This window comes from Mixophyes fleayi, chromosome 2 (assembly GCF_038048845.1).
Source record: "Mixophyes fleayi isolate aMixFle1 chromosome 2, aMixFle1.hap1, whole genome shotgun sequence".
NCBI lineage: Eukaryota > Metazoa > Chordata > Amphibia > Anura > Limnodynastidae > Mixophyes > Mixophyes fleayi.
In genome coordinates, this window is record NC_134403.1 from 87,566,234 (window position 1) to 87,580,062 (window position 13,829).

The 13,829-nt window shown below is 40.3% G+C and overlaps 1 protein-coding gene across 3 annotated transcripts in view; it reads left to right on the forward strand.

Annotated features, from left to right (window-relative positions):
* DGKA (diacylglycerol kinase alpha) overlaps positions 1 to 13,829 on the forward strand; it is a 109,253-nt gene that overhangs the window by 63,026 nt on the left and 32,398 nt on the right. For 2 of the 3 annotated variants that reach the window (XM_075199545.1, XM_075199547.1), the window contains exons 2-4: positions 3,073 to 3,250; positions 12,771 to 12,861; positions 13,006 to 13,079. In XM_075199545.1, coding sequence (XP_075055646.1) covers positions 12,789 to 12,861; positions 13,006 to 13,079 — 147 coding nt within the window. In that variant the 5' untranslated portion in view covers positions 3,073 to 3,250; positions 12,771 to 12,788. Of the gene's footprint in view, positions 1 to 3,072; positions 3,251 to 12,742; positions 12,862 to 13,005; positions 13,080 to 13,829 lie in introns of all 3 variants that reach the window. The other variant, XM_075199546.1, reaches the window with a different exon arrangement.

Genomic DNA, 13,829 nt, shown 5'->3' on the forward strand with positions numbered 1-13,829 from the left:
TTCAGGGGCTGGCTGGCAAATTGTAGCCTAGGGGAGAGATCCGGCTCAGCAACCTTTTAGGAACATTTGAAAGGAAATAAAAATGCAGGTAGCCCAGTGACCCAGGCCAAGGAAGCCCACTATAGGACCAGATCTGGGGGGCAGCTGCCCCTGCCCAGGTGCAGAATTCGCAATGTAAGGCATGCAAATTAAAACTTTTTTTTGCATGCAGGACAAATACTGAATATCGCATGCCCATACTGAGCAGCTATATTTTTACACTGTATTTAAGAATAGGGCTAGGCCACACTTCGCGCACTATTCTAATTAAAGTTTCTTACAGTTTCTCCCCGGAAACACAAAATGGTATTTGCCCCTAACTGTAGATTAACCCCTAATGCATATTTACAAACAGCAAAAAATGCTCCATTATGTGCACAAGTGCATCAACTTAATACATTTCAAGGTACACGCCCACTTTCTGCAGCTTTCTCTGCAAACTCAAAATCTTTGTGAGTTTGTAAAAAATGCACATGGTGGAAAGAGTGAAATGTCACTTCAAAGCCCAACCTACTACCCTTTAGGGCCACCCCTTTATTCTTTTACAATTTTTAGTTTTTTTTCCTGAAATACTACTTGGTTTATCGTCATTTATTTGTTACATTTATATTAGCAGGGAGTGGCCATCTGAACTGTACAATTTACATGTGTCACTTTTGTGTATTTAAAATTTAAATGTTTTTTATTAGACTGGATGTGGGTCTTTCACACAGATGTTCATCTGGAATGTGCACGAGACCTCACCTATCCACATCAGAGGTAGTGAAAAAGCCAAAGTTTTTTTGCTGGGAGAATAATCTAATTTTTGCGCATGGATGCAAACGAAGGCAATTCGCGCTCCTAATCCGTTTCGGCAAGAAAGTTACCCGATCCACCCAACTTCTCCCATCAGATGGTGCAAGCTGTTGTACACCCACAGACAACACAATTTTAGGCATGCAAATTCATATGCTAACCCACAAATCCCAAAAGTATGCATGTAATGTCACAAAACAGCATTTGTACTTGTGTGAATGAATCTTACAGCGCAAACAGGAACATCAAGTTCTTAACACAGATAATAACTGAGTAGATTAGATCCTGGGCATGTTGTTCGTAATCTGCCATCATACTTGTATGTTTCCAGGCATTATGTATGCATGAGATTTTCTACAGATACAATATTACTGTGAATCCTAAAAATAGCAAATACTCACTGCTATAATGCAGGTGTGTCTTGTTATAACCCCAAATCCTTCAACTGGTTTTCATGAAATTGACTTAGCAGGATGCATACTAATTAAATGGTAATTTTAAAGAATTTTTCAAAAAAAACTCATTAAATCAACACTGTGTTCAATTGGATTATATGGCCTCTAATTGATGGGCTCATATCTTAAATAGAATTATCTGCTTTGCTATTTTTAGTAAAGTCTTTATTAGTGACTTATTAAAAGTGTTTTATTGTGATTCCTCCTGGGTGTGGTAGCCATAAAGCTAACAGTTACTGTAGTTTGATCTTGGGTTATCGCTTACACTTAAAGCTGAGCATGAAAATATATTAGTACATAATGTCAAATTAAATATATTTTATCACAATATAATGATGCTTTATGCTTCTGTTCAGTAAGTCTGGCTTTACTTCCATATAGACTGTTTGTGCTACTATTGTTGTTACATTATAGCAAAAATTATTCTCTGTGCCTAATATACAGTGGTTAACACACTTTCTGATGTTGTAACACACATGCCATGTGGTACAATTTTGTGACACACCCATGTTGCACACTAATAGTAAAAGCATTTCAGTTTTAACAAAGATATATACTTCCTATATTATCTCTCAATTTGTTGTATAACATTTCCTATATCACCTCAACATGTGACCTATCCAGTCTGGTATTTTAATACACAGATGTGTCCGGACACTCTGATTGATATATACTACTACATAAAGTATTTAAAGATTGGTACTTGAACTTTTCAATTATGGATCCACAAGAAAAGACGGTGGTCTTATTTTATACTTACCAACTTTCTGAAGTTGGCTTCCGGGAGCCTGCCGGGGGAGGTGGGCGTGATGGAGGGTGGGGCTCCAAAATTAATGTCATTTTGGACCCACCCCCGTGACGTGATGTCGCAATCGCATCATTTTACAGCAGGGGCGGGGCCAAACGCGATTCCCAGTGAATTGCTGCGTTTTTGGACCTAATTCTGCACAGAAGTGGGCAGAATGCGGGAGATTGCCACACTCTCCCGGGAGTCCGTGAGACTCACGCGAAATGTGGGAGTCTCCCGGACATTCCGGGAGAGTTGGCAAGTATGTCTTATTTTAGTTGACCGCATGCAAAAGCTGTAATTTTTAAGTGATGTTTTTTTGTTATTGTTTAGTGACAAGTTATTCCCCAAATAATCTTGATGTAAGGCCAAATCAACTCTGTTTGTAGAGCAGTGCTGGGCAACAGGTAGCCCTCAGAGCCTTCAACTCTGGTCCACTGAGCCTTCACCTGCAGCCCACTGAGCCTTCACCTGCGGCCCACTGAGCCTTCACCTGCAGCCCACTGAGCCTTCACCTGCGGCCCACTGAGCCTTCACCTGTAGCCCACTGAGCCTTCACCTGCGGCCCACAGCTCCTTTCTACTTTATTGCCAATTTTGTTTTCTATACTTTTAACACTTGTTTAAAATCCCTATTTAATTACATTTATTGTTTTAACTTATTACTGAGATTAAGGGTAATGGGCAGCCCTTTTGAATGTCAGAGGGCCGACTCACAACACTTGCGCCCTAAACCCTGCCCCATTCACTTGCCGCTCCCCTGTTATGCAGAACATTCTGTAACTCCACCAGAGTATAACGGCACTATCACCTTCTTATCAGTTCATTTTTCTTATTCCCTCAGATCTTTTTTGGTTGCTGATGAGGAAAAAAAAAAGTTGGACATACACAATGTGCAGGGAAGGGCATCTCAGCATCTGCCTGGCCTACATTATTCATATATACTCAGCCCTGATCAATGCAAACATTTAACATAAGTTTATTTTTTTGTTTGCAGGTATATGAAAACACTGTAGTCTGCAAGTTGCACAGGATTAAGACTTTGAGACTAGAGCCTGTGACTACGCCCAGGCAGAAGGTGGAGGAGTATACCCGACTTCAGTAGCAGGTTGTTCTTTTATCCATAGTTGTCATTTAATGCACCGCTGCTTGTCGGAAAACCGTCACTAAATAAGGTATGTAAATATAAGGTGATGAAACAAATGCTTGAATGATTGAAGTTGTATTTTGTTCACAAGGAAGCGTCAAAATTAGTTTTATATACCCAATAGGGGCTAATTCATGAAACAGTACATGACCTCTGTACCACGATGCTGCCCATGTATATATAATATACAGAATAGATATAGTTCTTGCTAGCACAATAGACAATTTGTAGTCTATAAGAAAAGCTGCCTTCATTTATTTGCAAGTAGTCAGTTATAATATATCTCCGCTCCGCTAGAGATGAGATGTCATTTTGAATGTCCTTTCATCTAGCCCACGGGTTACTTATGATTAATATATTACTGCATCCCCTAATAAAATCTGTTTTATTGTGTACTAGCACAACATTCAAAGCTAGTGCAGCTCAAACGCTGCTTCAGCAAGTCTGTGATATCAATACTCCTACTTTGCAGACTGGTTAAGTTTCTGGATGGGTCATAGGCATCACCAGATAGGCATAGTTTCTGGTCCTGGCTCAGCCAAATGGTCCAGAAAAATATGGTGGGTTTAAGAACTACGAATTTAAATGAGCATGTTCTGAGTTGTATAGGAAAGCTTATAGGTGTTGCTTTCCTGTGAGTTTGTAGAATGCAGGCTCAATATTTATGTACGCTCAGAGAACATATTAATTCAGCTTATCAGTGATAGGATGTACATATTCAGCAAAGAAGTAATGTAATTAAACAAGGTAAACACAGGAATTAAACATTCATATGTTTACTTAACATAAACACATAAATGTGTTCCCGTTATAATATGAAAGGTAAATGTACTTAAAAAACACAATTGCTTCTATAAGAGGGTGGTCCATAAGACAATAAGCAAGCTTTACTTAAGCATGACTGTGCATGTATACACCTAGATCACATGTGTTGGCACGCAAAAGGTCTGCAGTCTCATGTGGCTGCTAAATTAGGTAGATTGATGTATGTTGCAGGTATACACACGCAGTCACACAGAGCAAAGAGAAATAGATATTTGTGTTGTTTGATCTTCTTTTGTACATACTGGGCCTGATTCATCTTTGAAAGCAAAGTGAACGTAACTTGCATTTAAAAAAAATGCACAAAGCTTGTACACACATACGCCCGTATTCAAATGCAAGTGGATCTTAATATATAAGTTTCCATTTGAATCTGGCTATAAGTACGCTCTGGCTATAAGTTACTTGCCTTATGTACAGTCATGGTCAAAAGTTGTGAGAATGACACAAGTATTGGTTTTCACAAAGTTTGCTGCTTTAGGGCCTGAGTCATTAAGGAAAGTAAAGCATAAAAAAGGAGTAACTTTGCACCTGGGCAAAACCATGTTGCATTGGAGGGGGAGGTAAATTTAAAATGTGGGGACAGATTTATAGTTTGGGTAGGACATGTCCTAGATCAATTTTAAATTTAAGTGCAAAAATAAAGCTAGCAAGTATTTGTGTGCTAGATGAAAAAACAGCCAGTATTTAACTTATGTGCAAAATAATAAACTAATTTGTACCCCTTGTATTGTAAAATGGTTTGTCCCAAAAAAACATTTACTCCTTTTTATTGCCTTACTTTCTTTAATGACTCAGGCCTTTAGTGTATTTAGACCTTTTCATCAGATGTTGCTATGGTATACTGAAGTAAAATTACAAGCATTTCGTAAGGCTTTTATTGACAATTACATGAAGTTTATGCAAAGAGTCAATATTTGCAGTGTTGACCCTTCTTTTTGAAGACCTCTGCAATTCGCCCTGACATGTTGTCAACCAACTTCTGGGCCACATACTGACCGATGGCTGCCATTCTTGCCTAATCAATGCTTGGAGTTTGTCAGAATGTGTGGGTTTTTGTTTATCCACCCGCCACAAGTTTTTCAAAGTTCTCAATGGAATTAAGGTTTGGGGAGTTTCCTGGCCATGGACCTAAAATTTTGGTTTGATCTCCAAGCCACTTAGTTATCACTTTTGCCTTATGGCAAGGTGCTCCATCATGCTGGAAAAGGCATTGTTTGTCACCAAACTGTTCTTAGATGGTTGGGAGAAGTTGCTCTTGGAGAATGTTTTGGTACCATTCTTTATTCATGGCTGTGTTCTTAGGCAAAATTGTGAGTGAGCACACTCCCTTGGCTGAGAAGCAAACTCCACACATGAATAGTCTCATGATGCTTTACTGTTCACTACCATCAGTCCTGTTTTATGCAGGACTGATGGTAGCGCTCATCCCATTACCTTTTGCAGAATATCAGTCTGTCCCTGATGTTTTTCCTGGAGAGAAGTGGCTTCTTTGCCGGCCTTCTTGAACCCAGGCGATCTTCCAAAAGTCTTCGCCTCCCTGTGCGTGCAGATGCACTCATACCTGCCTGCAGCCATTCCTGAGCAAGCTCTGCACTGGTGGTGCCCCGATCCCGCAGCTGAATCAACTTTAGGAGACGGTCCTGGTGCTTGCTGGACGTTCTTGGGCTCCTTGAAGTTCTTGATGATCCACTAAATGCTTGATTTAGGTGCAGTCTTTCTAGCAGCAATATCCTCGCCTGTGATGCCCTTTTTGTGCAAAGCAATGATGACTGTACGTGTTTCCTTGCAGATAACCATGGTTAACAGAGGAGGAACAATGATTTCAATCACCACCCTCCTTTAAAAAGCCTCCAGTCTGTTATTCTAACTCAATCAGCATGTCAGAGTGATCTCCAGCCTTGTCCTCGTCAGTACTCTCACCTGTGTTAACGAAAGAATCACTGATCTGCTGTCAGTTGGTCCTTTTGTGGCAGGGCTGAAATGCATTAGAAATGTGGTTTTTGGGATAAAGTTCATTGTCATGGCAAAGAGGGACTTTGAAATTAATTGTAATTCATCTAATCACTCTTAATGACATTATGGAGTATATGCAAATCACCATCATAAAAACTGAGGCAGCAGACTTTGTGAAAAATAATATTTGTGTCATTCTCAAAACTTTTGGCCATGACTGTACATAATACTTAATACAGTACAAACAGTAGACCAAAGAGGGTGCAACAGTACAGAGTAAAACGAGTATAACCAAGACCTCAATAGCTTCAAGCCTAGAAAGTAGTGACGTGATATCTGCTACATAAAGACCCATCATAATGCAGCCAAAAAATATGTATATATAAAAGAAATGACCAACTCATAATACTATAATCTTTAATAAAATTGTGGTTAAAAAATTTTTTTTACATTAAATATATAAATCAGGATGTTCTTAATGCGTACAGTCCATTTTTATAGTCTCTTACTTGCATACACATGTTGTGTGCTATCAGTGGCCTGCATACGTATAGTCATCATTCAGCACTTACACCTGCCCTGTAGCTGGTGCAAATGATACGGCTAAAACACATGTACGTACAATATGCCCAGAGCTTGAGTCGGCTGCATCTGTGTTGGCACGCCCTGGGCACGTCCTTACAGTATATAGCCTACGTACCTGTGCTCCTTCCCCTGCTCCGCCCTTCAGTAGGAAGTAGTGTCATTTCAGTTCACACATGAATTGCATGCAGTTGCGTTCATTGGCGTAAAGTCTGTTAACAAACATGTGTGGGGCAATTTCACGCAAGATACGGCACACAAAGTGACTTACATCCGAAGATGAATAAGGCCCACTAAGTCTATTACCCACTGATATGCCTTATGTCAAGAAAGTACAACTGAGGTTTTTATGTTACTGCAACTTATTTTTTCACCTATAAGATTGTTTACTTTACTTATTATTATATTACTTCTACTGTTAGTGCTGCGATCTGAGTAAGGGATATTAATGCTCTCAATGGTTGCATCTTCAGATATCAATTAAAAGTTTATCATTTGCATCTTTTTACTTTTTCACCTTTTCCCCCATGATAAATGTGTCCTTAGTATACCTCTCATGCAACTATAGCGCTATGGAAACTTGCTCTGGCCTAAATGTGGAAAGTAATTACATAGATAACTGTGTGTATGTACAATACATATATATGTCATGAGACAGAATGCAAAAGTGATTTACAGCTTCCAGTAATAAGAGAGAAATGAATGTGTATTTATTTTACCGGCAGCAATATGTTGCTTTTGTGTGCTTGGAAGTCAGTAAATGCCCAAACCTTACACTGAACCATTGCATTTGCTTACAATAATATTGCTGCTTAGGGACACATTTCCATTGCATAGGCCTCTGTAACACAGAAATCAGTGGTTTTACTTGTGCATGCTATTTTATCATCTTGCCACCACAAGATTATGAAAGTGAGCTTTTAAAAAATACCTCTGTTGTCTGTGTTGGCTAACAGCTATACATGGAGAACATTGTTAATTGATTACTTTTCCAACTATATGATACATCTCTACAGCTTCTTTTCTGCAGTAAATAAATATGATTATGCTGCTGTGACAATAGTCCTTCTATAGACTGTAAGCTCTTTTGGTTGATGACTTTTATATGGGATCCATCTGATTAAGGTCCACTCTAGCAACAAGGTGATAGTATTACTCGTCGTCCATGCATCTCATCACCTGCTTCTATCACTTAACTGTATAGACATTTAGCATAGGCTTGGATTTGCCACATAGTTTTTGGTACAATAGTTCCCACTGGTATTTTGTGATTCAATATCTTTTATTTATTCATTTTTGTTTCTGCTGGGTAAATGGATATATATCACACTTTTGGAAAAATAAATGTATTCTATACAAGTGGGGTGTGCTTGATGCTGAGGTTCTGCTGCAATGGATTGGTGGTTGTGGCATATCAAAAGTCGGCTAGTAGGGACTAAAGATGTAAATCAAGTCTGATTCTTCACTCTACCACTTGTACATCTGTAACCATGTGGTGTATCATAATAATGTATCATAATAATGACAGACTGAGTTAGGCTGGGTACACGCTACATACTTTTTATCCAATAATCGGGCAAATTACACAATAATGTTTTATTGCATTAGTGTGTATGTTCCCACGATCATGTTTTATCGTTCCAAAGCACATTATATCATTTGATTTTATAAACAGACTAAAAATCTCTATAAATAATGGAACCATGTTGTGCCAATTCTGCAGTGCTGGGAGTAAGGCACTAAATTCTAACAACTTGTCTGGCCTGCTCGCCTCCTCTATGCCCCCTGGATGGAGGAGAATTAGTTTTTTTTAGCAGTGCCTATGGAGTAGGGCACTTTTTAATTTAGATATTTTTAGTTTTAATTTATTTTCATTTCATTTTCAGTTTTAGAGCTAGCGGTGTTCCTTGAATATCAAGGATGCATACCTTCACTTCCCAATATGGGAAGGCCACCACAACCTTCTCAGTTTTGCGGTGGACGCATCCCATTACCAGCTCTGAGCCCTACCCTTTGGTCTGCCCGATTGCACCGCAAGTATTTACAAAATTAATGACAGTCATGGCTGCGCTTCTACAGCAGAAGTTGGTGACTTTTCTACCGTAACTCGATGATCTTCTGATCAAAGCTATTTCTGCCTCTCTTCTTTGGTCCCACTTGCATTTGACAACGGAGACGCTGCAGTAGCACGGATTGGTCATACATTTCAAAAAGTCCAGCCTTTTCCCTACCCAGAGCATGGTTTTACTCGGTCTCCTATTCAACACCACGTGTCAAAGGGTTTTTTTGTCCGAGGACAAAATTTGGGCTGTTCAACAGCAGGCAAAAACCTTGTTATCTCTCAAGCACGTTTCCCTCCTTCAGTGCATGAAACTTATGGGGCAAATGGTGGTTTTTTTTTTAAGCGGTGCAGTTTGCTTTTTTCCACTCACAGGCCTTCCACAATGAGATACTCGCAAGGTGGTCGAGGTACAATCCTTATTTGGTGATACAGTGTTTCCGTTTGCCACCAATGAGCCATCAGTCTCTTGTGGTGGCTACAGGCGAGGAAATGCAATTTGGGGGCCCCTTTCTTGGTGTAGGACTGGACCATATTAACTACAGATCCCAGCCTACATGGCTGGGGTGCGGTGACATTAAACCTCCGTCTTCAGGGGCTTTGGACCCGGAAGCAGGCAAGGCTGCCAAGCAATGTTCTCGAGCTACGGGCAGGCAAAGTTTTTACTGAGCAACAGATCCATTTGGGTCCAGTCCGACAACGCCACAGCGGTAGCATATATCAACCACCAAAGGGGGACCAGATGTTCCCTTTCCATGAAGGAAGATGCCAGGATCATGCACTGGGCGGTGCATGTCCAGGCCAAATCGGTCTTTATCCCAGGGGTGGACAACTGGGAAGCCGACTACTTAAATGGCCATGCCATTCATCCAGGAGAATGGTCCCTTCACCCAGAGGTGTTTACCCAGATTGTGGACAGGTGGTGTTAACATGATGGCCTCTCGGATGAGCCACAAGGTGGTCTGGTATTGTGCCATATCAAGGATCTGCAGGCATCCCTGGAAATACCAGCTGATATATATCTTTCCTCCGATTCCTATGTTACCTCGGGTGCTAAAAAGAGGCCAAGAGGGAAGTGGTCCCGGTGATTCTGCTGGCACCAGACTGGCCGAGAAGATCCTGGTACACTGATCTTCTCGGCATGGCGATAGAGCCTCCCTGGAGACTTCCTCTCAGGGAAGATCTTCTGAGCCTGTGTTCATTCTTTCATCAGGACTTAGTACGGCTGGCTTTGGCAGCTGAGGCCCTGATTCCCCACAGAAAAGGTTTCTCTGACAGGGTCATCCAGACAATGATTAAGGCCAGGAAACTGGCGTCTTCTAAAAATTATCACTTGGTCTGGAAATTCTACATTGGCTGGTGTGAACGATGTCTGAGTCGGTTCTTATCTCTCCACCAGGATGGCCTGGACAAGGAATAGGTAATACTTATATTTCCATAGCCGTGGAGCGCGGGCCGTGGTGGGTTGTTGTGGTATGGATTATCTGTGGATGTGCTGGAAAAACAAGTCCGAGCCATGGAGGCCCCACCTCGCAACTTACAGGACTTAAATGATCTGCTGCTAACGTCTTGGTGCCAGATACCACAGGACACCTTCAGAGGTCTTGTCCATGCCTTGACGAGTCCGAGTTGTCTTGGTGGTACGAGGGAGACCCTCACAATATTAAGCAGGTGGTTTTAATATTGTCGCTGATCATTGTATGTGAATGTAGGATGCCCAATACCTACCCTCCATGTATTTAAGGCTGCTTGCTCTTATGCCTTTGGCCTTGTTCAGTGTTTACTTTTTGCAGATTGTTATTGTAAAAGGGTTTAAGGGTAAGGGCTGTTAAATTAAGAATGTGGGAGCACCAGACTGGAACTGTGTGAGCAGTTATAGACTGGAGTTATATATGAATGGTCAAAGGCTTTTGCAATGTGTATTGTATATATCACATGTTTGGGCAGATAGGGCAAGACATTTGTCTAGGTCAGCTTCAGACATCCAGTCTGCTAACCACTACCAGTTTGCATAGGTCATCCCCATAGCCCCATTTTTTTTACCCGTCACTGGCAATTAATTCAGACCCATTTCCCCAATTTTCTTTTACCCTAAATGTGTAGCATGATTAATATAGAAAGTTATCCCCAAGAAATGTCACCCATAACTAAGGCGTACTACTTACCTACTACTACAATAACAGTCAACATTGAATATATATCACACATTACTATACCAGGGACCACAACTTGTCACACGCCCTGATTACCAGCCGTTACAGATCAGAGTATAGCAGCATTGCACTAAAGAACTTGATGAAAGAGATTTCTCAAGTAAGACCCCTACATTATCCCCTCTCCCTACAGAGATACCCACATATCTGGTTATTTTTGCACTCCCTTAGTTCCGTTTTCTTTGATGAAAGAGTGCTACCGAGTAGTGTGAAATCACGACCCGTCTGTGTACAGTGAAAGTAGATTATGTAGTATAAAAGAGTCGTGAGAGCAGCTATCAGTGTACTGTTGAGGTGCTAAAACAAATGTTTACTAATGCATGTTCATCATCTGTTTTGTAAGTATGTTGATTATCAAGCTTTCCTCTCTGAAAGTACCAGGTCCCATGAAGTTCAGTCATTTGCAGCAGTTATTTTATAGTGCAAATCTAATTTCCATTCTTGGATGGAAAGATTACGTATGAAAATTCTGTCTAATAGAGCTGCCTTGACATTAGCTGTTTCTGCCTATTGACCTTAAAAGCTGCTCTTATAATCACATTATGGCTTCACTGAACAGTAAAGGCGGAAGTGAAGTTGAAATACTTTGAAAATCAGATCTTTCTGTTGTTTTGAAAATACTCAGGAAAGTTGCATTAAATATTTAAATCGATGCCAATAAAAGAGAATGGTTTAACCCTCTAATGCTACAAATGTGATATAGTAATTACTTCCCTCTGCTGCCATCTTTTATAAATAAGTGGTTTTAGGAACATGACTTGATTTTTATGATCACGCAGAAGGAAATTTGCTGCTGTTCAATTTGTGCAGAGAGTTCACCTAGGACATAATACAGAAGACTGGATGAAGTTGAGCTGGACCTGTTGTAGTGAGAGTGGGCAGTTGTTCCATTTTATTAGGAATATACTGCAGTCTCTGGCTGATCTCGGCTTACATGAAACTAAGAGAATAGTCCTGTGCATCCTGTGGAGAGGAATTGTTGTTATCTTAAAATAGAGGCTACTTTGTCTGCTAGGTCAGCATGCTCAGACACGATACTTATGGAAATCAAATATCTGATTTTAAATAGAATTAATTCTCTCTGGAGAGATCTGCTTACTCTTATTTTCTATCAGTGTCTGGAGAGACTTATATTACTGAGAGCTGGGGTACACGGATATCAGTGCAGGACCTTGCTCATTGCATCCTAATGATTAGGACATTTTTCTCAGATTACAGTTCATGTGACTAACCTCAGTCCTGGGATTCCCTTTAGAAGTGGCTTTTAGCCGGTCATACGAAATTACATTGTGTATATTATATTCTTTAAGAGGAGAGGGAGGATAAGAACTACTAATTGTCAGTGGACATTGCTTTGCAGTGAATGTAGAATTGTTATGTAGCTGTCAGAGTTTCAGGCTGTCTCTGTGGTCTGTGCTTGGTATTCTTTCTTACCTTTACTCTGTCTTTAAATCTCCTCCTTTCTGCACTACACCCACCAGTCACTGCTGGATCTCCCTCTCTCCGTCTTCTTGTTTCTCGAACAGTTATTAAATGCTCTCACCTGGAATTTCTTATTTTGTGTATCTTTTCTCAGCCACTTAATTTACCCCTTCCTGTCTTATCTTGTCAGTGTCCATTTATTGCCTCATATGACACAGTTAGTGTGTACCCCAGGCTGTATCTGCTCTCCATCCCCTTCTTGCCTCCCCCTCTCTCTTTCTGTCACACTGCCACTCAATCTGTCTCTGTCTCATTATTACAGCAGCATAGTGGCTCTGGAAAACTCGGGGAGAATGTGTTAGATCAGCTAATATGTAATCCAAGGTTTCAGCCAGAATCACACCCCATTCATCCCCAGGCAGCGCTCTCTCTCATTATCTGTCTTCCCTTCCTTGCTTTGGATCAGCTTGCCTCCTTTTGCTGTGTTGCCGCAGGGTTGTCGCAGAGCCAGAATGAGCCAGGAGAACAAGGAGTGGGCAATCTTGAGCCCAGAGGAGTTCACCCAACTGCAGAAGTACATTGATTGTGAGTAAACATCTCCTATGCCATCTTCATTTTCAGACCTTCAGGCTCAGTGTCTTCTGATCCTTAGAGGTCCTAGACAGTGAGAACTGGAAGAGATAGTGCCACAAATTTACATGCTCAAATCAAATGCTCTTTTGTCTTTAGACAGTACCAAAAAGGTTCAAGATGTGCTGCAGGTTTACGGAGAGGGCACCTCAAGCCATCATCTAGCTGAAGAGGTGAGATATCTTGCAGATTTCTATTCTTTTGCAATTTTAAGTATATAACTGCACAGATTGGTTGTGATATGGCTTTAAAGGCATATTTTTACATCAGGATATTTTCCTAGAATATAACTGCGCTCTTAGAAGGAGAACTAAGAAATAGTTTTCCATACAAACCTTATTTTGTGTCTGTTTGAAGTTTTATCTTGTCTGTACACAGGATCTTCTGTGCTAACTTATTTTTCAGTACGCTGTGCCCTCTGTTTCTGCCCTTTAAATCTTGGCTATTATTCTAGGCACTCCTCAGCCATACTTGAATTGTAAATAACTGCAAACAATAATACACTGCTATGTATAACTTACTTTTGTTTATATAACAACTAAGCTTTCTACAGCTCTATACAAACAATGAGAATAAAAGGGAACATCACATACAACTAGTACTAGTATATATGTATGTATATATGAGTGTGCATGTAACATCACACACAACTAGTACTAGTATATATGTATGTATATATGAGTGTGCATGTAACATCACACACAACTAGTACTAGTATATATGTATGTATATATGAGTGTGCATGTAACATCACACACAACTAGTACTAGTATATATGTATGTATATATGAGTGTGCATGTAACATCACATACGAAAGAGTCATAAAAAAACAGGTGATGTTTTTTTGGGGGGGGAGCTCCAAAAATTTCAGAGACATAACTTCAAAACCTGGGACCATTTGACAGCTGTCAATATAGTCAAC